The sequence below is a fragment of the Opisthocomus hoazin genome, chromosome 5 (genome assembly GCF_030867145.1).
Source record: "Opisthocomus hoazin isolate bOpiHoa1 chromosome 5, bOpiHoa1.hap1, whole genome shotgun sequence".
Classification (NCBI taxonomy): Eukaryota; Metazoa; Chordata; class Aves; order Opisthocomiformes; family Opisthocomidae; genus Opisthocomus; species Opisthocomus hoazin.
In genome coordinates this window covers 34,105,098-34,130,461 of record NC_134418.1, presented here as the reverse complement: position 1 = coordinate 34,130,461, position 25,364 = coordinate 34,105,098, and the positions used below count along the sequence as shown (strand labels likewise).

The following is a 25,364-nucleotide window of genomic DNA, read 5'->3' as shown; positions in this document are numbered from 1 at the left end:
GAACAGAGAGTACAGTCAGACCGTGAGTCAACAATATCAGGCTGTTGCCAAGAGGGCATATTAGCAGGAATATAGCCTACATGGTAGCCAAAATATCCCTTCCACTTCATTTAGTATTGATATGCACTCAAATAGATTACTTGATCCTAGCTCGGAGACACTGCAGGAATGGTAGAGACAATCTGAGAAATGTCCAAAGTGAAAAAGAATGATCAGAGGGTTGGAAAACACGATGTTCAATGATGAACTGAAAGACGTGGCACCACTTAGCTTAAAGGAGAGAAGGCTTGGTAACAGCCTTCAAATTTATTCCAGCAGAAAGCAGAGAAGGTTAAAATTTGAGCATACTGGTTTAGCATATTAAATGCTAATATGCTAAACTCAAATTCTAAATTGCATTTTTCAAGAGATAAAGTTAGACAGTATTTTCCAGACAAACGTCTGTGTATTACTAACAACTTTGAGACGCTGCTGCTTTCCCAAGGTTAAGAATAATTTCGCATGGTACTTTGATTGATGCAAATGCTCAATCACATTGAAATCAAAATAGGAGGAAGCTACTATTTTACATGGCTTCCTGCAGGACATATGCAATGTTATCCCAGAGGAGAAGGCAGGTTATGCAAGGAGTGAGCAGCTCTGCATAGCTATGTTTATTTCAGAAGCATTTCCAGCAATTATTTGGAAAGGACTGAGAGAATAAACTGATAAGACATTCTCATGATTTAGTATTTCCATCACTAAAGTAACAACTAGATTTCAGTTGAATCGGATTTTGGTTGCTATTTCAGTCACCTTATGCAACTTCAATAATTGGAGGGAAATGGAAACTTGCTTTACTAATGTTAGAATTCTTCCACTGCGTGTGTGTTTGCATGTGTGTGTGAAAGTGCTGGCTGTAAAGAAGCGGAATAGTTTCCTCTACCTTATCATATTCTAGCCTCACTGGCAATATAGTACAGACCTAAACTTGTTTTAGCAGCCAAAATGGACCAACTGTTTTCCAGATTTAAGGGATGGTAGTAAGACAGCCAGTTCCCACTCCTTAGCAAAGCTAAATGCTGCTCCAATTCGTCTAATGAGTAAGTCAGACAAATAAGTCAACTATGGTAACATTAGGAACCTTACTTTCTTCTCTTTTAAAATGAAACAATATAAAAATAAATTACTTGCAAATAAGTTTAAATAAATATAGAGTTCTTTGAGCATAAAATATCACAAATTCTTCTATGATTACACACTTCCATATTTGTTCTAATTATCATGAGTTAGCAGAATTTCTAATTTATGTGCCTTGGACATACAAAAAAAACCCCACCTTTCTTATCTCCTTACATAACAACATTTGCAAAACATACAAATGAAAGCCTTCAGCTAAACAGCTTTTCCATCAACCAGTCCTGCTATAGAATGGCCTTACTGCTGGAAAAGCATCCTGGCTTCTACGCTGAGCTCAGAAGCATATTGCTTTGCCACAAGCAGCGTTTAAACTTGAACCGGACATATTTATTTGTCTGCCACTACTACAAATCCTTTTCAGGTTTATAGCTACTGCACATCAATTCTGTCATCTGAGTTCTGGAAATAAACTGGAAAGCTGGGCGTGAGCTAAGATACACGGAGCTTTTTCAGAGCACTTTGGAAGCCAAAATTATTGAAGACGTTTTCCACTTTTACCATTCACTTTTTTGTTATGTTTGGCCTTCACCCCCTCCTGTCACCTTAAAAATGAAAACAGCGTGTTCATTATTATTCATGGAAATTCATCGGATATGGAGAAAGTATCCCTTTTCCCCAAAAAAACTGTTCCATTTTTATTTCTTTTGGGAAAGACTATGCTATTCTTTCCTTGGGTAGCAATCTTTTGAACTGCTGCTTTGCCATTGAGTTCACCGGAACATAATCATTTGCATTGGCTTTACTGATTGTTATCTGTAGGCTAAATAATGGTGTGGCTGTCAGCCCCGCTGTAGCCCCCAGCTTCCCCCTCCTGTGGTACACTGCCCTACGTACACTGGCACAGCCTGGGCAGCTGTCCACAGCAGAGGCAGCCTCACCCAAGAGTCTCAGTACCTTGTGGCATGAAGTACAGGGATGCTGCTGGCTTCTCAGCGAGCCTACTATTTAATATGACATGTTTACAGTGCTCAGTATGATATCTGTTCTTGACTGAGGCTTACTGATGGTACTACAGTATAAATGCTTATTTCTATTAGTGCTACTCCTAATTACATGAAATGAGACGCTATGTATTGCAGCTGACATAATTTCATTGACCATTACCTTGTTATTCTCCTATGAGACAGAGAGAAAATCCTATCTTACTTTTTAAATACCAGTAATTAAATTATATATTTGTATGCATCCTTTTGTAAACAAACTCTTTCTCCCTCTTTACAGAAAAGACATTTCCATGTGTTTGGTCATTCTTGTTTTTCCTGTCTAGATCACCGCTGATAACTCTGCAACTGCTTTTTGAGATGGGATGAGCACTACTATGATCAATATTCCACATGAGACCATTCAGGGAATGGCATTTCAGGTATTTATAAAATCTGCATTTTGTAATTGTATGTTTTACATTTCTGCTATACTTCTTAAGCATTCTAACATAGTGTTATTTTCCAACAGCTTTGCCTAGCTTAGAAGCTTCTATTTCCATGTCTATTGTAGCCTCAAAACCCTTCTCCTGAAATGAAATGGTTAATTTAGAAATCTGTGAGTTATATGACAGGTTTATTTTCTTTTTTTTCTAACATACCACACTTTCCAGGTTTTGACACTAAACATTGGCTTCATTTGTTGCCATGTTGTCTGTTTACACTGTTTGCTTGGTAATTCTGTATTTCCCTGCAGAAAGATTTCTCTTTGCCTTGAACAGCAGCTTGACTCTTGCAGCATGTCTCAACCAGTTTATACTTCATCTTCACAGTTGCTCTTTGATCACCATGCACATTTCTCCTGAGGTTCCTTTTGTAACAGATAATGTTCATCTAAAACTTCCCTTTGTGTGTGCCTCATGCTACACACAAGCTCTTATAGCCAAAAGACAAACATGTGCAAGTGAGTGTTATGCACAGATGTGACACAAAGACGCAGAAATCTTTTCCCCCAAGTTCATGGATAGGCTCTTAATCCTTTTGCTGATGAAGTTCCTGCTGCTGCACCTTCTCAGGCTGCAGAATCCTACCTCTTTGTAAGTCAAGTCTCTCTAAGTCGAGTCTCGATAGGCACTGCAAAAAATTGCTAAGGTGCGCAGGGATGTCTGCTTCATCTGCAGCACACACTGAATGGAGTCTAAGAGTAACAGAAAGCATTTTATGTGACATTTCTCAACTGATTACACGGCAGCAGTATAACTCTTTCACCAGAAACATGCTGCTGTTTGTTATTCGTATCTTACCTTCCAAGACGACACGGGAAACCATACATGTGTATCAGACTTTGTGCAAGGTCTTTTGCAAATGCAAATTATGAGTTATTACAACTGTGTGCACATGCACATCTTAGAATGGAACCACAATACGTGAAAGGACGCTCAGCATTAACCAGAATTTCAGTCCTAGCTGTCTAATATAAGAGAAAGCAGGAGCTGTGAGTCTGGAGCATCTTCAAAGCTAGGCTGTTCTGCTTAGATGTCTGAAACGGATCTAAAAGCCTCACATGAGGGATTGAAAAGCCAGGGCTTTAGTACTTGTATGCAGGCTGAGGTCTGTCAAAGACCACGTATTGACACCCAGCAGTCAAATACTCCGAAGTGACACCCGCTTTACCACTTGGTCGAAGCAGGCTGAAACAGGCCGTACCCCCCCTTTGCCAGACTGCGGGAGAGCAATTTACTTTTTCACGGCTTTTCTTTCCTTCCACAGCCCCGCGGGGTCTGGCCGGGCCGGCCCCTCCAGGGCAGCCCCGGGCCGCTCGCACCGGCGTCTCCTTCTGCCGCCTGCCCGGCCCCGCCGCCGCGCCGGGCACCGCCAGCGCCGGGGCCCGGGGCTCCCGCCGGTGTCCCCGCGGCGGGGCCGGGCGGGGCGGGGCCGGGGCGTGGTGGCCCCCCGTGTCGCTGCGGGGCCGCGGCGGAGGTGGAGCCGTCCGCCGGCTGCGGGCCCGGCGGCGGGGCCGGAGATGCGTTGAGGTGCCGGCGGCGCGGCGCTGGGGCCGGGCACCGGGCCGTCCCGCCGCCCGCGCACACCTGGGAGCCGGGCCGGCGCCGGGCCGCGGCAGCGGCAGCAGGGCCGGGAGGGGGGAGGCCCGCGACGGCGGCGGCGGCCGGAGGAGGCAGAGCGGCGGCGGGAGTGGCGGCGGCGGCGCGGAGCATGGAGCGCAGCTCCCCCCCCGCGCCGGAGCAGGAAGCGGTGGAAGCGTGGCTGGACGATCACGGCGACTTTACCCGCGCTTACTTTGTTAGGAAAGCTACCAGGTAAGAGCGGAGCGGCGGCGGGCAGAGGCAGATCCTTTTTTCCCAGCAGGAGGTCGCTCTTCCATTTCCTTTTGCTGTCTCCAAAGAAAATAAAAGAAAAAAAGCGATTTCCCCCCCAATCCTCGAAAGAGCGAAAACTGAGACCGAGGAGCGGCAGCCCCGCTCGGTGCCGCGGCGGGCGCGGGCAGCGCGCGCCCTGCCGGTCCTCCCCCGGCCCGCGGCCGCCGGGCGCTCGCGGAGCGGCGGAGCCGTCCCGGCCTCGGCGCTCCCTGCCCCGGGCATTTCAGTTATTTATTTATTTGTTTGTTTGTTTGTTCAGTGTTCTCCTTGGTTTAAAACAGACCTAGTCAACTTCTCGTGACTAGACAGAGCTATGGGGAAGCTCAGATAACGTCTCATCTCTTCGGGAGGGCGGGCTATGTCACTACTCCGTAGTCCCAAAACGAAGCGCTGTCCGTGTGCTCGCCACCTTTTCTGACGTCTCGGCGGCCACCGGCCGGAGAGGGCGATGGGCTAAGTGCCGAGGGGGCTGAACGAGCCGTCAGCGGCCGCCAAGGCCGTACACGGTGCCCCGGGGAGGGGCAGCAAGCAGGGGAGGGCCGCGCAGGGGATCGGCGGGAGCGGGGCGGCCTGGCCGGCAGGGGGCGGCCTGGCCGGCAGGGGGCGGCCTGGCCGGCAGGGGGCGGCCTGGCCGGCAGGGGGCGGCCTGGCCGGCAGGGGGCGGCCTGGCCGGCAGGGGGCGGCCTGGCCGGCAGGGGGAGGCTGCGCGGCGCCGGGCGCCCATCGGCGTCGGCTGTGGCGAGGCACCCGGTGTAGAGACCCGAAGAGCTCCTCGGGGCTTTTGCTCCCCTGGGTTGTTGACATGCTGCCTTTTGGAGATAAGACGAGGTATTTGCTCACCGTTGTCACACTTCGGCAGTGGGACCTGAAGTTGAAGCCGAGTAAATTCGGCTATTTTTAGAAGTGGAGTCAGGTTTCCATTCCGAATACTTTCCGATAAACAGAGCAGCGGGGATGCGGAGCGCGGGCGGGCGGCCGCTCCCACGGTGTGTCTCGCAGGAGAGCGCGGGTCAGTAAGTCCCGGGGCTCGTCCCTCGGCCGCGCCGTCTCCGCGGCCTCGCTGCTCCCCTCCGCGCCTCGCCCGCGCCATCTGCTCCGCTGCCGGCGGACTGCTGGCCCGGGTCACTCAGCGGGGATGGATGCGCTCTGAACGAGGTCTTGCTGCTGCTCCTCTCTGCTTGGGATGGGGCGGTAAGAAGAGACATCCCCATTAATAATTGACTCGCAGGAAGCTAGAAAGCTTCGGGGGTCGCCTGCTTTCTTGTGACCATCTGTCGTGCAGCCCCCTTTCTTCTGCTGCTTCTTCCTTAGGTTCATTTAACAGAAACATAATAAAAAAGCCTTTAAAATTGTCCCTTAGATGTTGATTTTTTTAAAAAAGGCTGTGCATAGGTGTAGGATGCGTGGATGGGAGTAGTTAACGGTGACACTCTGCAGAACACAGTGCATGGTGTGTGACTGAAGGGGGGCTTGTTTGCCCAGGAAGAGGGGTGTTAGCAGCTTGGAGAAGTAGCGTTTTATTAGTTCAGCCTGTCACACTTCATTTGGAAACTGGAAGTAGTATTGAACAAATAGGAATGCTAATTAATAGTAACCGCTGTGTCAGATTTGTTTTCCCCATGGAGAGGTTTGGTTAGTCTCCTTTTTTTTTTTTCTTCTGAATGCTGAGGCAGAGTTTTGTGTTTGTCTGGGTCTGAAATCGGCAGTAGTTCACAAAATGCAGTTCAGTCGTGTCTCCATGCCGGCGATGCCTCTGCATTTAGAGAGGGTTCTGCAGAAAAACTGTTCGCTTGGAGTTCTTGCTTGGCAACAATTCTGTGATGTTTTTGAAGTGATGGAAACATTGCATTTGTTTCAAAACTCTCTGCTGTCTTGCATGGAGTGTTTGGGGTTGGTTTTTTTGTTCTTACTGTATAAATAGAAAACTGTAACTATATAATAAGAAATACTTCTATATGTACATTTGTATTTGAAAAGACAAATGACAAGTTACTTGACTGAACGTTGGTTCAAATTTTATTCACTAAAATGATATCCTGTGAAGCTGAGCAGTTTGAAAGAACCGATGTACTTTGTAGAAAGGTTTAATGTTCTATATTGTAGTGTTATTTAGAGCTTGAAAAGAGAAAACCCCTATAATTTAATGCTGCGCTTTGAGTCGAATCTTTGTACAAGGGCAATATATTGAACAAAAACTATGCTGTTGATGTTTTGTTACTTGGCATTATATTTACACTGTCAAGTAAAGCAGCGTTCCTTGAACTAGTTCCAACTGTTTTCTGATCTTAATTTACTGCTTCTTGTTTTTTGTTTTGCTTCATAATATGACAAAGTCCTCACAGGTCCTAAAAGCAATAGACCAAGAAGGTAGTTAATTTGGTAACTCGCAGAGCACAGAGGCATAATCTGCTTAACATTGTGAGGCATAATTGCTAATGGATAAAGAGATTTTCTGTATCTCTGTCTCAAATATCTATACACAAGAATAGGAAAAGATCACCAGTTCCACCATTTATTCCAGAGTAATACAAGCTCTTTCCACTGATAGTAATGAGCTTTGAATCGGAACCTAATTTAGCAATTTTATGATCGGTATTAAATAACTTTTTTCCTCTGCAATTAATTAATTCCTATAGTATTTTATACAGTAGTTCTTTTGGTAATTCTGAGAAAAAATGTTTTAATTAGGTGTCTAAATAATACTTAAAAAATAAATACTTTGGGTGCTCTTATACCTGCAGATTTTTTTTTGTTGCTTTTTTAAAAGTATGGGAGTCACATCATCTCACGTAGTACCTCTTGTTCCATTTTGCATGGGTCAGTTTGATATTAGTATCTGTTTTCATGGTTTAAAGAAAAATTACATTTTCTGGCAAGGTGGCACTTTAAAAGAAAACATTTCTTTTTATTCACTATTAAGTTTGTATTAACTATTGTTCCTAATGTGGCAACTGTTAGAGTCGCTAGGGTCCCCAGTCCATATTCTGGATTCTTGGGGAGAAGGGCTGCAGGTTGTCTACCTAACAAATTTGCATCTGCTTTTCTCCTCTTCCCTAAAATGTGTTGTAGAAGATAAGTATACACGAATGGCTTATACCTTGTATTTTGATCCTGCAATGCCTCGAGGTTGATAGTGTCTGCAGGCGGGCCACATTATTGCCTTCCTCAAGGCTTTGATAGCTAGGTGGGCTGACATATTCTGCAGTAAAGCTATGTTGATTGACTTCCACCTGTACAGCGCAAGGTTGCAATCCTAGAAGTGTGTAAACCAGGTGAGTAGCTTTAAATTGCTCCCTCCTTCGAGTATGTGAATAAACTGTTGATCCCAGAAGTAGGAAGCTACAGAATCAGTTATTTATTACTTTATGTCGTATCAGGGAGACAAGTGGTACGCAGAGAGAATATAAATAGCTATTATCCATGAAGTATTGTTACAGTATGATCAAAGTGCAGAACAACAAAGGGGAAGGGTGTCACCAGCACGCTCGGTGACGAGCTGCATTTGGTTCACTCAGTGATACAGTGTGCTGGCTGACAAACTTTCTGGCTGGAGAGTTTGTAACTGCACACTTATGGGTTCAAGAGTTTCTAAAAGCCTAGCTCCTACTCAATTTAGGCTATTTTTTTTATTCTTTTTTTTTCAGCTCTTCTTGTTATTTTTCCCCTTTCAGAGTTTTAGAATTGCCTATCATATTCTGGCTTCCCAAAAAGCAGTAAATGTTTTGAAGTAAAATGATTTTTCTTTTAGCTGTATCATATGTTTACCTATACTGTTTTTAAAGGCTCTTTGTAGCTGCTGGTAGAAATATAATTGTTCTAACTAGATGTTGCAAAGGCATAATCTGCAGCCTTTTTGTCACAAAATTGTACTGCATTTACAGCTGAATTTGTTACCCTTTTTGTCTTTCTGAAGTTTTATTTTTTTAATGTTCTTTTAAAAAAAAAAATCCATGTACCGTCATGTTCAAACATCAGACTTGTTTTAACCCCCTGTGGAATACCTCTGTATTACTGACTTCCTGTTTGTCCCTACTCTTAAAACACGGGAGTGAGTCTCTCTTAGTGCTCTTTGCGATCAGAAGGAGCAGACTGACAAAACAGCCAAAGTAAAAATTCTCCTCTCTGTGAGAAGCAACTGCATTGTTCCAGGCAGTTTTTGTCTGGTTTCCTAAATGTAAGGCATGATAGATGCGAATTACTAACCCAAGTCTTGTATGCCTTTCACTGGAAATAAGACACTGTTGTAAATACATCTTGGTTTATTAGCAGAGTTGGGAAATATTTACAAATGAATTAAGGTGGGGTTGTATTTGGAAAAATAAATGTCCTTAACAGCATGGTACTTCATAGCACTTCACTGAGGATTCCAGAAGTGGCATTTACTGGGAAACTGTACTTTGCTGGAATTCAGAGATTGCACAACCTGAATATATCAATTACATTTATTACTTTGAAAAAACTCAAGTACAATTGTTGGGGTTTTTTTCTTCTTCACGGCTGGTGAACAATCAGTTTGTAATGTGCTGCCTGCAGTAGTTAATTACTTAAGAGATTTGCCTTCTAATCTCTGTGTCTGGAGGGCTTTTAAAAAATTATTTCATTCTGAGCTGGCTATTTGATGTTTAATCTCATAAATATTATATGTGATATGAATGATAGCATTGTTTTGTTTGGTAGTATATGTGTGCTTAATTTTTTCCATTTGAAAGGAAATTAACTTTTGGAACAAGTGTGTGAAAATTTATATTTTCAAAGACAGAGCTATTGAAGATTTTCTGCATTGAAATGTGCTTTGGCCTGTGCTTTTTCTTAAAAACACATTACTGATATACAAAAAATAATAATCCTAAAAATATACATGTATGAGCCATGTTCATCCCTAACATGAGCTTGGTAAGTAGACAGTGGGTTTTAAGCTTCTGTGATTGAAGGACCCCTAACAGTTTTCCAGTGGAGGCACAGAATCCTATGCAAGTTGTTCAAATATGCTGAAAGGGGACTTGCTTTTCTAAGTTATCCTATGCGAAGCATTTACAAGAGGACTGCAGACCCACTGCTTCTTTGGACCATGGCTTGAAAACCACAGGAAGTATTGGTGGTAATGCAGGGATCAGAATATTTTCTCCTACTTACTTGGTTTTATTAGATGTTTACAGAGCTTTTCAGAGAATGAAGTACAGAAAAAAAAAATCCATTTCTGTGAAATCTTGCAAAGTTTTCTTGTTGGTCTAATGATCTCCATAGTTGTCCCACTTATAAATAATCTATTGATATCCTTATGCCTTTATTGATGACTTCACAGTGTTAAGATCATCCCCAAATACTTCAAACTCCTGATTCAAAAAGCACTCAGGAAGGTAAGGAATGTTACCCACATTCATGAAGTTGTAACTGTGATTAAGTATTTTTGGCATTTATTCTTGGAAATCTAGGTGTGTGCTGGAGTATTTTGGAAACAATGTCTAAAAGAGCAATTACTGTAGACTGAAGAAACTGTCATTTGAGAATGATAAGAAATCACCAGCAATTTACATCTTTAATTCCCAAAAAGCTATAACCTGAACTCCTACACAGAATCTTTGATGTTAAGATAAACTAGTCAGTAGATAGTACTGAGCAGCTACAGGGAGGATGTGCTTTTACTACATACTGTTTGCCCTAGGTAATAAAGAAACAAATGGGCATGCACAATACATTAATTAAAATACAACTGGTAAACCTTAGAGGACAGGTAGAAAATAAGATGGGGTGAACTACTTTAACAGTTCACATCTCTTTTTGCCTTCTTTTGCTTCAGGGTAACTTTATTATCATATTACAGTACTTTAGATAATGCCAATAGGCATTTGAAATCTCATTTCCATTTTTTTTTGCACTTACTAGGAAGACTTTAGAGAACAGGGTCAAATTTCTGGCAGCTGGGAAGAGAAGTAGAGCTTAGGCATACATTGCCTCTGTGGGAGACAAGACAGACACCTTTGCTTTATTTCTAAAGTGTAGAAGTTTGTGGAAGTTTTGTATTGGGCATCTGTTCAAGCATCATCATGTGAGGAGCAAATTCATGTCTTTGTACAGGATTGGGACAAAGACTACATATATAAAATGAAAATGCCAATCAGTCAAATTCTGAAGCTGAAGTGAGACTTCCATAGTGTGTAGACATTGTGCTAGCTCTCTGCACAAGGATAAAATTAATGATACATCACCTATGATGTCTTCAGATCAAATAAAGTACATCATAGCCGATGTTCATGGTTATTTCAATGCTAGATTAAAGCTGAATTGTGTGGGAATATGAGACTTGGATCAAAAATTACAAACAAAGCAATTTTAGACAATACATTCTTGACTTTAATATGCTACCACCAACTTTCATTTTCTCCATTGAAGAGGAAGCATTTTGCTTTTGTCATGAATAAATATAATTAATAAAACCACAAAATACAAGTCTTTCTCTTCCTTACTGGCAAAGAAACAGACATAAATTTAATGGAATGCTTTCTCATTTATATGATTTACTTGAGGAAAAGAAAGAAAAAAAAAAAGGACATTAAATACAAAAGGAGCTATTTACGAAGTGCCAGAAAAGAAGCCCTACTCAAATGGCCCTTCTGAATAACTCAATGGTTGGAATTTCATATTAGGTCTGGCACTGAAAATATAGCCACAAAATATATTTGCTTAGTAAAAGATATGTATTTTCCCATTTATTTGTGCATTATGGTGAACTCGCCCCAGCAAAGAGAGCCATCCCAAAGCCTCTGCACCACTTAAGTCCTCCTTAACCCCTATTTTAGGAATTTAAGTGGAACTGAAGTGGTGTCTAAGACTTAATGTGATGTTTCCAGGCAGGTGTGAACTTAACTTTTAATCCATCTTTCACCAAAGTCGCAGGCATTGTCCTGTTGCTTTCCACAACAAAATCATTAGGTACGTATTTATTTTAATTTTTTTTTGAGCTTGGAACAAGAAGTAAATATTTGGAGGAGAAATAAAGGTTGTGTTCTAGAATTTGACTTTCAGTCCCTGAGGATTTATTCTGTCTATAGTGTGAATAGAAAGTCCCTTCTACAGAGGAAAGCTTTCTTGTGAAAAGTTAAGCTTGCAGTTTGGTTGTTAAAATGGTTTGAAAATATCCAAGAATAGCCTGTTAGTGTTAGTCCTCCATTTCACATACTATTCCTTCAAATAATAAAGCAGCCTCTGCTTCCTATTTTAAAAAATAATATGAGCATTCAGACAAGATTTACAATATTTCACCGTTCTAAAAGGTTGTTATTTCACTCTTTCACGAGCATGGTTTGAATCAAGATTTAGAGTTCTTAATTTAGATCTGTATTTAAACAGAAGTCAGTCAGGCCATGTAACGTTTAAAGTTAAATGTATGCTTATAAATTTGACTGAGTTGTGCCAAAAAATTGGCACCGACTTAAAGTCATACTTCATCTTGAAAAACTGTTTGTCTACCACTGTTAGAAATAGCATCTCTACTAACTGTAATTGGAAAGGGTTTAAGGAAACACAACTATTGTCTTTGTCAATCTACACTTCTTTTACAGTCAGTTTGCTGTTTCCGTCTAATGACGCCTTACGAGTTTATTTAAATCTTTCCATGGCCAGAAAGGAGACAAAAACACTTGGAACATGATTGTGAAATAGGAAGCACTGGAAAGAAAATAGGAAGGCAAGCATAATATCCAAGTGACTTTGACTTTCAAACTCAATTGTTAAAACATAATAGTTTCTGAGTTGTTGCTAATGCTTTAAATGATTTCTACATCTAAATTATGTCAAGAAATTTGAAGACATCTAGTGGTTATTTTAAGGAAAGCAATTGAGCAAATATTTACGAAGCTTGGCTTGAAATATTGTTGATTTCAACGCTAGCAGGATTAGGCCACAGGAATTCAGATAATTGAAAGCTGACATTCTCTAGTAGGCAAGTTTGGATTGAATCCCTCTCCTGAAGTGTGTTATCAGTAACTGCTGGTTTGAATTAAAAATTAGCAAAACAGTCCACACAACTGCTGCAACATTATAGATTGTATATATGAAAGATTTATGAGCAACAGAGAAACTGGGAATTATTTGTTCTTTCACTGAAAGCTACTCATCACTCAGTACTTTTATGGTACAGTAATTATTATGCATTCTTTTTGCAAGATAAGTAAGATGTAGTATGGTGTCATTGCTGCATCTCGGTATTACTTTTGTGCTCTGTTTTTGCACATTTTCTCCAAAGAGACCAAGTACTTGCTGAATGGTCACACTGGTATGGTCTTACATACATAGCATGGTTACATGTGTGAGCAAGATGATTATGATCTGGCTGTTACTCTTTAAACATCTTCACTGGGTTGTTTTTTTTAGAAGTATGCTGTGTATCTTGAAGATAATCACAATGAAGCAAAGATGGGTGCAATAAATTATTTAATATTGCCAGTGTATCAGTAGAATAGTAATTAGTGTCAGTTCAGCATAGTTTGATACATACAGCACAGGAAATAGAGCAAGATTCTCTCCAGGTCTTAGACCTGAGGTTGTTTTCAGGTCTGCTTGGCTCAAGCCCTGTTGCTTCCTTATGCCTATGTTTTCTCACTCAGTGATTTTCTATTTTTGTTGCCTATTCATATTGAAAACTTCTTGCTTTAGGGACAGGTCTACTTTCTGTAAATAGAGGCCAAAGAGGCCAAAGATGCTCAATTCCTCTGAAGTTCCTGAGTTCTCATGTAATGCAGATAATGTGTACTTGGATACAAGTGATTATAGAGGGGAGGATCACGCAATCATTTTTTTTTTCTTCAAATGTTTTACCTGCCATTGTATTTTCATCCCCGTCTCATCCCTATCTCTTCAAAATTACTCTCCAATTTTGTCATGCGCTGCTGAGGTCACCAGTCAAATTCAGCAGTCACTATTGTCATGCTCCTTTGAAATTGTGTTTTATAGAGGAAAGACTGGATTTGGCTGATAGAAGTGACTGAAAAATGGTTACTTCATATTCAGCTATTCCTGTTTATGAACTCTGGGATAAATTACAGCTTTCTCGAGTGGAGGCTCATACTGCAGTAAAAGATCGTATTGCAGTAAAGTATGAATGCAGCTGATGAGGAATGGATGCTGATGCCTATAACTCCTCAACACACAGTGATTGCTGTGGTGGGATAGAGACATTGCATTGGTTTTAACTATCTGCATAGATCACTATGGTTCAGTATCTGTTCCTGTTTAATACACTCCTGCAACTTCTAAACTTCTACAGCAAGGGTCTTGTCCTTACAATGAGCTCTTGACAATGCCAGTGCTTACTGAAGACTATTTGTATGAATAGTCACAAGTGTTTGTTTCTTCCTGTAGTCTTTTCAAAATGACATCTTAATCACACATGGCACTTGTTAATAATTTCCAGTAACCTCACTTGTAGTTCAGTATGTGCCTGGAATCAGGTATCTGTTGAGCTAATTCTGTACTGAGAAAGTAGTTGTATTAATAATAATACTCTTCTTGTCATGCATTGTTAAATAGGATTGAGTGTCAACAAGCAAATGTATGTCAAGACTTCAAGAGATTTTAAATAGAGTTAGAATACATCGGTTAATTTGAAATGCTGGTTCTTCCACTTGGGTGTATAACTGTGTGAGTAAAAGGAGCTAAATAGTTTCCTTGTTAGAAAAGGCATTCAGTAAAGGTCAGTGAACACTGTTCTTATTCCAGCTGAATTTGAATGGCTTTCCTGTTGCCCAAATAAAAATGCCTAAATGGTTTGAAGTTGCAAACCGTGTTTTAAACAGTATAGTTAAGGATTTGTTGTTGTTGTTAACCTACACAGCTTTTTGAGAATCACACGCTATGTTGGCAAGTTATTGGACCATCATCTAAGAGACATTAAAGGGGACAGGAATATGCTACTCATAATTATGCAGCTCGACATATAGTTCTGTTCAATGTCAAAGTGTTTCATAAATAGTGCAGATGCCTAACAAGAAGTCAGTTACAGGAAATGTAATGACTTTTATGTGAAATATTTTACAATTATGTTTCACATCCCTCAAACTCTGTAAGATAGAGAAATGAATGCTTATTTTACATAGTAAAAAGGCACAGTTTGAGAATTGGTATTAGAATTCAGAATACATTGTTCTTACTGATTGCTGTTACTACACTGTTAAGGCCAGGGGACATCATCACACAACACGGCAGAATAAATAAAATGGTGGGTTTCAACTGATAAACCCAACATCTGCTTTAGCTTTTGCTTTGTCCCCAAAGGGTACCTGATTCTTTTTCTGCCTTGTATCTTATATTGACATATCCACGTATGTAAATTCAGTGTAAAACAGAGGTAGGTGAAATGATAACATATTATATTCTCCTTTCCTTATATGTAAATAAGCAGTGAATGAGATTGCTTTAAAAATTGCTGCTACTCAGCAATAGTACAGGTCCACGCCAGTTCATTTTCAAACATGCCTAGACAAAGAACATGGCTTCCTATGCCTAATCACTTGCTAGTTTAAGAACGGTCTCCACATGATACTAGGGTATTACAGTTACTTTAAAATCTTGTTTTACATTAATGCCAGTCCTTCATGTTCAAAAATCAAGTTAGCACACACAATCATGAAACTGGGTCAAGTCACAGGCCTTCTTTGAAACCTATTGATTATTCTATGTCTGTATTCTTGTGTCTGAGGCTTTAAATGCACCCAGCTCACATTTTCAGGTTCTTTTCTGCAGCACTAGTGCTAGATGCTAAATTTTGTTTAGAAAAATCTAAGATTTCCAAGTAATTTCTTTTCTTGAGAAGATCAGAGTAAAACAAAAAGAACCTACATATAACACATATGAGGACAAGAGTTATCAGCGCTGATTTTAGAGGTTGTACTGTGTTTACTTACAAATTTTTGCATTTTAAGCTTTTTATTTTTCTTAAGAATACTTTTGGTCATTTTCATCACACATTTTTATTCTGTTTTCTCATTCAGTTTAATAAATGAAAATTCCAAATGTTATCAAATGCTAGCTTCTTATTTTGACTCTCATTGAAACAGCTTTTGCAAATGAGATATTGCCCTATGCAAATTATATTATGCATTTCAGTAATACATGGTCACGGCTCCCACATTTAATATTTATCCTGTTTAAGTACTATAAAATAATCTCATTAAAGGTAAAATTCTAATAATATATTAATTGTTCTGTGTGCTTCTTCACTGCAAGAAACAGTTGGATGAGGTAACTCCACAAAAAAATATGTGTCACTGCTGTAATAAAGAATGATCATTGGTAGTTTTTTATTAATATACTTAAAAAGCAGAGTTTAGTTCCTTTAAAAATAAGTAGCTAAGCAATGGACCAAAACTCTTTCAATGGAATTTCATTGTGTTCTCTGGTACCATGTTACCAAATGTAACTGGGTTTGCTTTAGATTGCTGGGAAATTTATAATAGATGTTGACTGAGGTATATTATTGCTACAGCAAGCGCTGTTCCAGGAGCTTCATGGAAAATGTAAAAACAGGGAATGAAATCCTAGCTCTGTGGAACTCAAGAGGGAAAACTCCCACCACCTTAATTGTGTCCAACTTTTCATTCAGTGGTTTTGGACTCTCATTGTCAGAAGATTCACAAATGTTGTATGTGACCACACTGGCCATTAAACCTTGAAGATCACTGGGGCTATAAATTATATTAACCATGTATGTAAGGTTTTGCATGACCATGACCACAGTACAGATACAGAAGCCAAAATAAAGAATAGTCTATCACCCTTTATTTGGAGTTGCACTGGTGTGAATAGGAGAGGAATTTGGTTTTACAGTGCTACATTAGGTGATATTTACCTCAGTCAGACATAGTTTTTTGAGGGGAAAAAAATTACCGGGTAGCTCGTACTGAAGTGGAATGGGTACAGTAACATAACGAGTTTCTTTTGCCCAGGTGCTCCCTTTACACTCACACAATTTCCTAAAGTAATTCAGTTTTTCATAGCATGTTTGCCTACAGCTGAGGTCTCCAAATGATGTATAACAGCAAAATCTGAAGAACTCTTTCAAACCTTCCTAACAGAAGACAAATAAGTTTCCCATTTTGGTTTGCTTGCTAGTAAAAATAAGATTGGTCTACTTTAGATTTTATTCAATTACTTTACTTTGAATTAGTGGTTAATTACACTTGCAGTATTGAATTCTACAACATAGATGAAGCTGTTCTGTAAGGAGAAAAAAAAGGCTATGTACAGTGCTTTTCATATTTAACATACACTGATGCACGTAACCGATCAGCGGCTGACTAACCTGACTAATTTCCATGGTTTCATTCAGCTTCACTCTTGAAATTCCTGTGGTCTGCTGAGCAAATAAAAAATATCCCAAATTTAAAACATGAACACCATGAAAGGTTTCCAAAAGATCAGACTTTTTAGTAGGATTTTTGCTGTTCATAGGCCCATACATTATGTAATTTGGAAAAAAATGTTTCTTCTGAGAGTAGATATGTGCTGTGAGGAATCTTCAACACTGACTAAATGAAATAAAAAGCCCTGTATTTAAAAAAAAGACAAACGAACAGATTTTGGACAAGAAAATGTTATAGTGATAAGGAAAAGTATACTCATGTTGTTGATAATATCTATGCTTATGGATAATTCAATATATGCTGTATTTAGTGAGGACATTATTAGGGCTGGCATTCTAGTGCTAAGGTAATCTGGGAAACAGTTAAATGCTAGACACACGTGACGTTTTTTAATTAATGGTAAACTCTTCAAAAATATAATTTTGGGGGTATTCAGTAATTTGGGTTGAGTTAGGCAATAAGTTTCATCTGAATGGAAAGGAAGTAGGAGATGCATGAAAACTGTCGTTTCACTGTTTTTGAAGGGGTTTGAATTAGAAATATTCATGTTTCTTTCTGACAGTTTGTAAGCAAAATTTTGTGCTTTGAGTCAAAACAGCATTTTCATTAACTGTGAGAGAAGAGGAATTTAACTTAAAAATAGTGTATAGGCAACAAAAATAGGAGTGATTTGACAGAATTAAAATTTTAAATTATCTTTTTAACAGTCAGAAATTATCTAGGAAAACGGAATTAAAACAGAAAGTTTGTCTTCATACGAATATATACACATCTTACAAAGATATCCAACTCTCAGGAGTGAGAAGGACCAGAACTTTTCAAACACAAAATTACAGTGTAAACTTCTGAACTTCTGTATTCTGAAAGCCATAGCATAAGCAGTCTTCCTCTGCCATATTTCAGGTATTTCCTTTAGGCACAAATAGCTTCCTTTTTATGGGGCATAAAACACAGCTGCTTAATCTAGGCTAAGTGCTGCATAAAACTGAAGAATAATGGTACAGAGGAGCACTAAAGGTGCACCCACATCCACTGTATGAAAAGGTTTAAAGTTATCCTCTTTGCAGTGTCCTCTTCACATATGGATGAGTTTCTGAGGATTTTTATTTTACACCATTCACTGTATTTTTATTTTTGTTTTGCAGAGAAATGGTTAATGCATGGTTTGCTGAGAGAGTTCATACCATCCCAGTCTGCAAGGAAGGAACCAAGTCCCAGAGTGAATCCTGTGCTTGTCACCAGCCTGCCTGTGCTGAGACCACCAACTCTGGGACGCCAGCAAGGAAAATCTCTGCTTCTGAATTTGACAGACCCTTAAGGCCTATTTTTGTCAAGGACTCGGTAGGAGCAGTGAGCTTCCTCTGCGGCTCTGAAAAGAAGGAACAGATGCCTCTGCAATCTCCAAGGATTGAGACCAGTGCAGGGGATCAGTGCTCAAGACTGTTAGAACTTGTGAAAGATATTTCTAGTCACTTAGATGTCACAGCGCTTTGCCATAAAATTTTCCTACATATCCATGAGCTTATAGCAGCTGATCGCTATTCCCTGTTCTTGGTCTGTGAGGACAGCTCTAATGAGAAGTTTCTCGTAAGCAGGCTGTTTGACGTGGCAGAAGGCTCCACCCTGGAAGAAGCTTCCAACAACTGCATTCGCCTGGAGTGGAACAAGGGCATTGTGGGTCATGTAGCAGCTATAGGCCAGCCTCTGAACATCAAGAATGCATATGAGGTAAACCAAGAAAATTTATCTTGAACAATTCTTGAAAAAAGAAGCAGCCATATTATCAGCTGTTGTAATATTGCCCTTTTAGTATATGTATATGGAGCTATATTGACTTAAACCAGTCAAGATGCAAACGTGACGGTTTGTTTTGGGTTATTATACATGTATTGTAGAATACATGCATATACAGAAGCGTAGCTATGAATAATGCTAGAAGGAATGCTGACATCAGAATAAATTATGTAAGTTTGACATCAGCAGTCAGATATCAGCCCCATCTTAACCAGCTACGTGCACACCAGTATTTGCATTTCTAGCTTTGGACTCTTAAATGTTTACATTTCTGCTTGTATAAGGATGTAAGATACTTCTGCACCAGAACGAATGAAATTGTGAGGGTAATTGTCTGCAAAACTGGAGTCCTATGACTAAAAATACTTTGGAGAATTTTATCATACCTGAGGCATAAAGAGTTGGAGCTGAATGACCAAGAACGGGATGAGGATTTGGACTGTATAGAGGTCTCCTAAATGAAACGATACTCTGATTTATTTAATACAAGGCCAGATGAAAAAAGGAAGAGAATCTAGCACTGGGAGAGGACATCTCTTACATCTTTATTCCAGGCTCTTTGGATATGCTAATTTTGTGCTTTGAATTTAGGGATGATGGAAATTTTACTTAATTGATTAATTAACTAATTAATAAAGGCATACAGAGTTGAAAATTACCGCTTCTGATTGATCACCTCTCTCTTAATCTGAACGTGTTTGCAAAATTAGGTAACATTAGCAAGTAGATTTTTTTCAGAAGCAAAAAATAGCAGTAGAATTTCATGCAGTTTAATTTTCACCAAACACTTGTTTGCTGCCTCAGAAACTGTCTCAACATTTGCTAAGTACATGTTTCCAGCGGGACATCACCTGTCCTTATAGTTTAAAAGTTCATGCTTGAGTTGGGTCCATCATGCTTAACTTGAAATCAAGTACTAGAGAAAGAACAGCAGCCTTTGAAAATGACCTGATTTATTTTAGTAAGATTTAAAAAAATATCGGAGTTTTATAAACAGTATTCAGCTGAAAAAATGAAACAAGCAATCTCTGATAAAAGCAAAAACACTATCTACATTCATGAAACTTTGTTTCTCTGTGGCCATATGTCTTTCAGTATATTTCTGTAATTTCTTCTTGATGATAAAAGCTATACTAGGGATGGTTAGTCCATGTCTACATTTATTATAATGATGGTCTAGGCTCAAGAAAGGCTTGTTCTAGGGTTTGGGTTTTTTTTGTTCTTTCTGGCAGTTGTATTTATCCACAGGCACTCATGTTCCACATAAATGCTTTTTTGTTGTTGTACCACACTGATAGTAACAACTTTATATTAGCAAGTAATGGAACCTTTGTTATTCTAGGTAACAGTTAAGTCATATATTATACTTTTCTTAACCATTAAACCAGGGAAGAAAAATAACTGGTTTTTAGGCAAGTAGTTAAATAATTGTGTTTTTTTCTTGTATCAGGATCCAAGATTCAATGCAGAAGTTGACCAGATCACAGGGTATAAGACTCAGAGTATTCTCTGTATGCCAATAAAGAATCATAGGGAAGAGGTAAGTTGCAGTATTGGGATCACTTCATGTAATACTGTTTCCAGCTATGCTAATGCTTTAAACTTTTATTACCTGGCAGTCATTATCTTACAGTAGAAAACCATCTCTTTTTAAAAAAGACTGCTTATATTTGCTTGGACTTTAATTTTGTCTTATCTAGTTCAGTAATGTAAGCCAGAGGGAATTATCAAGAAGAGTTTAATCCCAGATGCAGAAGTAGAATATATGTATTTAACTGTAGAAGTGCTGTTCCTGGTTGTAGCAAGTATCTGTCAGCATTAAAGTTCTCTGCACTCTTACTGGTTTATGTCAGTGCATGCTCGGATTGCAATTAAGAGTTACTGTACTTCAGCTTAGCTTGTATCTACATTATTTTCTTCAGAGGACACACATGGGTTTTATAATTGTCCAAAAAGCTGGTTTTTACATTCTATTAACTCAGCTCATAAGTAATAAATTCAGAAACATGTTAAGTGCTTAACATCAGTCATTGAAAAACACGTGGTGTTAATATGATTCAGAAAAGTTATCCACAAGTCATGTAACTAAATCACTCCTAATTTTAAATAATATGAATCTGCTCATTGAACTCTTGTACATATTTCCTATCTATGCTACTTCTCACAGAAGTTCTCTCTTCCTCTCTCATGCTATTGCAGTAGGGAGAATTCTTATTATCGACTGACGATGTCTTCCTCCACTGAGTAGTTGAACAATGAATTCAGTAAAGTCAATGAAAGCCAATTAATGGAAAAAAAAGTAAGGTGCACTGTTTTACTTGGGGAGTAAGGAAAGTGTTTTGGTTTTTTTTTATCCTGAATGTGGCAGCCTTCAGCCACATCACCATTTCTTAGAATACTCACAAAGTGTAAGGCTCTCTGTAGAGTGCATCAGACCTTTGAGATGGAGATTTTCTCTCCTGTAATTCCTTTATTTTTCAGAGTATTTATAGTTTGCTTCCAGAAAGCTCAAACTCCAAAAGAAATGCTGCCAAGATTAGTTTGAAGACATCATACCTTCTTTTTCTTGCTCTTCCATGTTTTATTTCTCTTATGGAATGTGTCACCTGGACTCTTACAGCACTGAACTTTTTTTTCATTAAATAAATTGGTTAAACTCTTGATTTAACTTGTTTGTTGAATCTTAATCTAGCTGACCCAGTTGATCAGCCAGGATTTCCTTTCTTCACCTATTACTAATTTTGGTTTAAATTTTTTTTTTTTTTTTTAGTTCTTCCAAGGACAGCACTTGATCCTCTCCTACTCCCACTTAAAAGTCATCCCCTTTCTAACTGGCAGCAGGCACTGCTGGCTCTGGGCCAGCTCATCAGCAAAGCAGATGTTGTGTGAAGAGCAGTCAGGGACCAGTGGTCCATGTCAGGCTGATGGAAGGCTTTAAATTTCACCCAAGCCATCCCATTTTCTTTTTGTTGAATGGAAAAAATGCTATGCTCTATGTAATTGGGATCAGAAATTAATTACAAAATCTTGCTGGCCAGGGAGTGTGAAAGCGCTGACTTCTCACCGGGTCCTGATGGTAGGTAGGAGAAGGAATAAGAGCTGTAGTCTGTTGGTCCAACACACCATGACTTACAGGCTGAATAAACCTGCAATTGGCCGTACCTTCATCTAGCTTTCTAGTCCTAAGTGCATCCGCGAGTGGAAATGAAGCAGGAATTTGTTTATTTTGAAAAGTTCAGCCAACCTTAAGTTTGAGGAAAGTGTTACACTCTATTCATATGCAATAATTTGAAGGGGCTAAACTGTATTATTTCTTGTAGGAAAGGACGGTGCTTTTAAATTTTTTCTGATTTTAAAGTCCCTACCAGAAGGTTTTTCTCCCTCTCACCGTAACACATGGCTGACATGTTTCTGGACAGATGCTGGAGTCAGTGAATCAGTCCTTAATTTTCCATTTGCGTTCTGCTGCTTTTTCTGTTTAAAAAAAAAACAACAAAACAACAAAACCAGAATACTGGCTCCTCTCAGTTAAAAAAAAATAAAAAAAAAAATCCCCAAAGCCCCTCTAGTAATATTGAGGCTAGTGAATGCTGCCTTAGCCAAGGATGTCAGCAACCAGTCAAAAGACAATTCTGGAAGAAATCCAAAAATAAACACTGAGAAAGAGAAGCAGCTGGGGTTTTCTGTTTGTTTGTTTAGTATTAGTACTATTTTTTTTAAATAAAAGAGTCAGTAATTGAGAGGAAGAAAATCTCATGCTGATTACTAAATCCTCTGGGCCTGCTGAAGTATGGAGATTTTTCCAATAGATTTTTTTTACATTTGCCTATATTTCCGTGAGGCGTGTGAAAACCCAAAGTCTCACTTAAAAATAACACCTAGTAAGAAATTCCATAGATGAAAAGAAGAAAACAGTTTGATTCACAGAAGAGCTCACAAAAAGGACCCAGGAACTAGTAACGAGAAACAAAGCAGTGCAATTAGAGGACTTTACCTCTGCACAGATGTGCATGAAGAATGGAATTACGTTCACTTAATAATAAAAGAACTTTTCTCAATCTCGTACTCAACCTATTCTTGCTGACATTGCATTTCAGATGCAGAAAATTCTGCTGATTATGTCCTTTAAGATCAGATCATAGAGGCTTGTATACTGCTAGCTTTATGAAGAGTTCTCATTTTCCTATGAAAAATTACAAATGCAAACTGACTAAGCTTTGCATCTGACTTCAGGGGCTTTGAACAAAGTTCTGATATCTGTAAAGCCCTGCTGCACAATCTTTAACTAAACAGAAATTCTTTCCAACCCATCATATGACAGAAGTATTGCCTGTGATGCTTTCTGGCCTGCAAGGCCAGGTTATCACCACTGAAGAAAAAAAGGAAGAAGAAAGGCCTTGTGTAACCTGAATTGTATTCTACTTAAAAAGAAAAACAAAATGGTTCTAAATCAAATAATTTAATCTCCTGTTCCTGCATTTAAGTTTGTCATAAGGTGAATGTGAAGCCATAGCAAAGATTCCATTTTGATCCTGAAAGATTTTCTCTTTTAGTGAATCTTCTGTGAAAGCAGATAACAGTATACAGTTATCTAGACATCAGACTTGCTACTTGGATTGTTAACACGTATCAGAGAACACATTAAAACCTTCAAAACAGACTGAATTTTTATTCTCAATAGTACAAAAGCCACCAATGAAAAGTTAGTATTAGCCAGCTTGTACCACAGAGTTACCATGGTTATTTTTGTGCAAGAGGAAACTGGTATTGCTGGCCACAGGCTTTAGCTGTAACTATTAATGCTAACCATTTCAGTGCTACAGTGCTTATACAGAAATCAGGGTTTTACCACTGCTGGCAGAAGACCTAAGTTTGTGGCAGTTCAGCATTGTGTATCTCAAAAAGCAGCTTTTCATTCCTGGTGCGTCCTTAAACCTTTGATTTTTCAGAAGCTTCAGATGGTATGGATTTGCCTTCTAGAGCTCTCGTAATAAGTCAGTAAATGCAGTGGCACTTTCTTCTGGTTTTGTTTGGTCTTGGGTTCAGAGACGCAGAAAAAAGACTACAGAAGTTGTTGCAAATAATTATCACCTCAAATTTCTCCATCTGGTTTTGTGGACATTTGTAAACAAACAAACAGTCATTTTGACAAAATGTGGCAGAACTGAATAGAGGGTGGAAGTCTTGAGCTTAAACCAACTTGTGGAGTTATCTTGAACTGATACAAGACTCTCTAACTAGTTTGGAATATCTGTAGAATGGATGGTCTCTGATGCCCACGTCATCACAGGTGCTATTGAACATCTACAAGAACGCCATAATTTTCTGTTATTTCTGCATTTTTTTTCTTTCAGCTCTGCAAAATAATTTCCATAAAATTCTACGTCAGTTTAATTTCTATTAAAATCTGTAGGATTTTCTCATATGGGAACTTTTAGCTCAATTAACTGAGACCTATCTCCCAGGCTTTGAGTATGTAAGACTGAACTTCCTGCTAATTGGCTAGGGAAATGTTTTATTCTGGCAATGCTCACTCCAATTGTTTAGTTTGTTGTTTACTTTTCCCTATGTCTTGTCACTGGGAAACTCTTCCTAACAAATCAGGGGTGCTACTCTGCATACAAACAGCCTTTGAAAACATCCTGCTGAATTTTATTGCATAAAATGTGACCAGGCGTGTTACTGTTAGCCAGCTAAGTTATTTTCTCCCACAGTGAACACTTCAGGTATAATACATCACAGTCACCGCAGTATGGTGTAGATCTAGCCAAGCTAACTTTAAACAAACTGACTGAAGTTCCAGTAGCAGTCTTGCTGCAGGATTATGGAGATCAGTAATTTGCTTCTTGGGTGGATTTTCAGCTTATGCTGAGACATGTGTTATAGTAGCTAGGCTTCTGGAAATCATGCGGGCTTACTGCTGGCGTGAAGGATAGAAGAGAACGTGAAAATTTTGTTGATTAAAAATGAAAGTCTGTAAATACAGTTCTGTCCCTGCAGGATAATTTTACAAGCCTGAATCAAACCTCTGCAAGATCAGGAGAGCAAAGTAAGGTTAAAACCACTTAGACCGTCTTCTCAAGCGAATATGTTCCCATCTTTAAAATGAGACAAAAGTTGAGCTTGCTTCTTCCTGTTACCATTCTTCGGCTTAATGTCATTTTTTTTCAGGTGCCAGCAAAGTAAACAAAAAAGTATTCCTTCTTAGGAGGCAATATTATATTAATTGTATTTTTAAGTCGGCTGAAGTAAGAACCAGCTAAAAAGGGTACTGGCTGCCTGTAAAGCTGGAACAGGTGTCACAGAGATAGGCCTGTAATCTTAATGTGCAAAAAATTGCAGCATGAAACAATCCAAATAAAATTCAGAGCACAGTCATCAGCACTGAAGTGATCAGTCATCATCTACTGGGAAGTACTCTAGGTAGCATGCCATTTCTAGAGGCAGGAGTCAGCTATTGTAAGAAAATAGTAAAAATAAAGCTCTCTGATAATTAAAATAAATCTCTCCTTGTAATGTGAGTCAGGCTTTATTAAATGGGATAACTGGTATAGGTCAAGAAGAAAGGTTACAGAACAAGAAGCAGCACTGGAAGATTACCTGTGTTGCCAGCAAGAACACAATTAGGAAAGCTGTGTTCAGATGTGATGAAATAGGTATGGATATTGACTCAGTAATTGTTGGAGGGCTTTTTCCCCCTTTTTGGGACTGAGAGTAAGACAACCATTCTCGAAACT

The 25,364-nt window shown here is 39.2% G+C and overlaps 1 protein-coding gene across 4 annotated transcripts in view; it reads left to right on the top strand.

The window, feature by feature from the left end:
* Positions 1 to 25,364, top strand: part of PDE5A (phosphodiesterase 5A) — a 144,894-nt gene that overhangs the window by 69,991 nt on the left and 49,539 nt on the right. For 2 of the 4 annotated variants that reach the window (XM_075420910.1, XM_075420909.1), the window contains exons 1-3: positions 4,249 to 4,417; positions 17,979 to 18,561; positions 20,078 to 20,167. In XM_075420910.1, coding sequence (XP_075277025.1) covers positions 4,314 to 4,417; positions 17,979 to 18,561; positions 20,078 to 20,167 — 777 coding nt within the window. In that variant the 5' untranslated portion in view covers positions 4,249 to 4,313. Of the gene's footprint in view, positions 1 to 2,446; positions 2,543 to 4,248; positions 4,418 to 5,204; positions 5,306 to 17,978; positions 18,562 to 20,077; positions 20,168 to 25,364 lie in introns of those variants that run through there. The other 2 variants (XM_075420911.1, XM_075420912.1) reach the window with 2 other exon arrangements.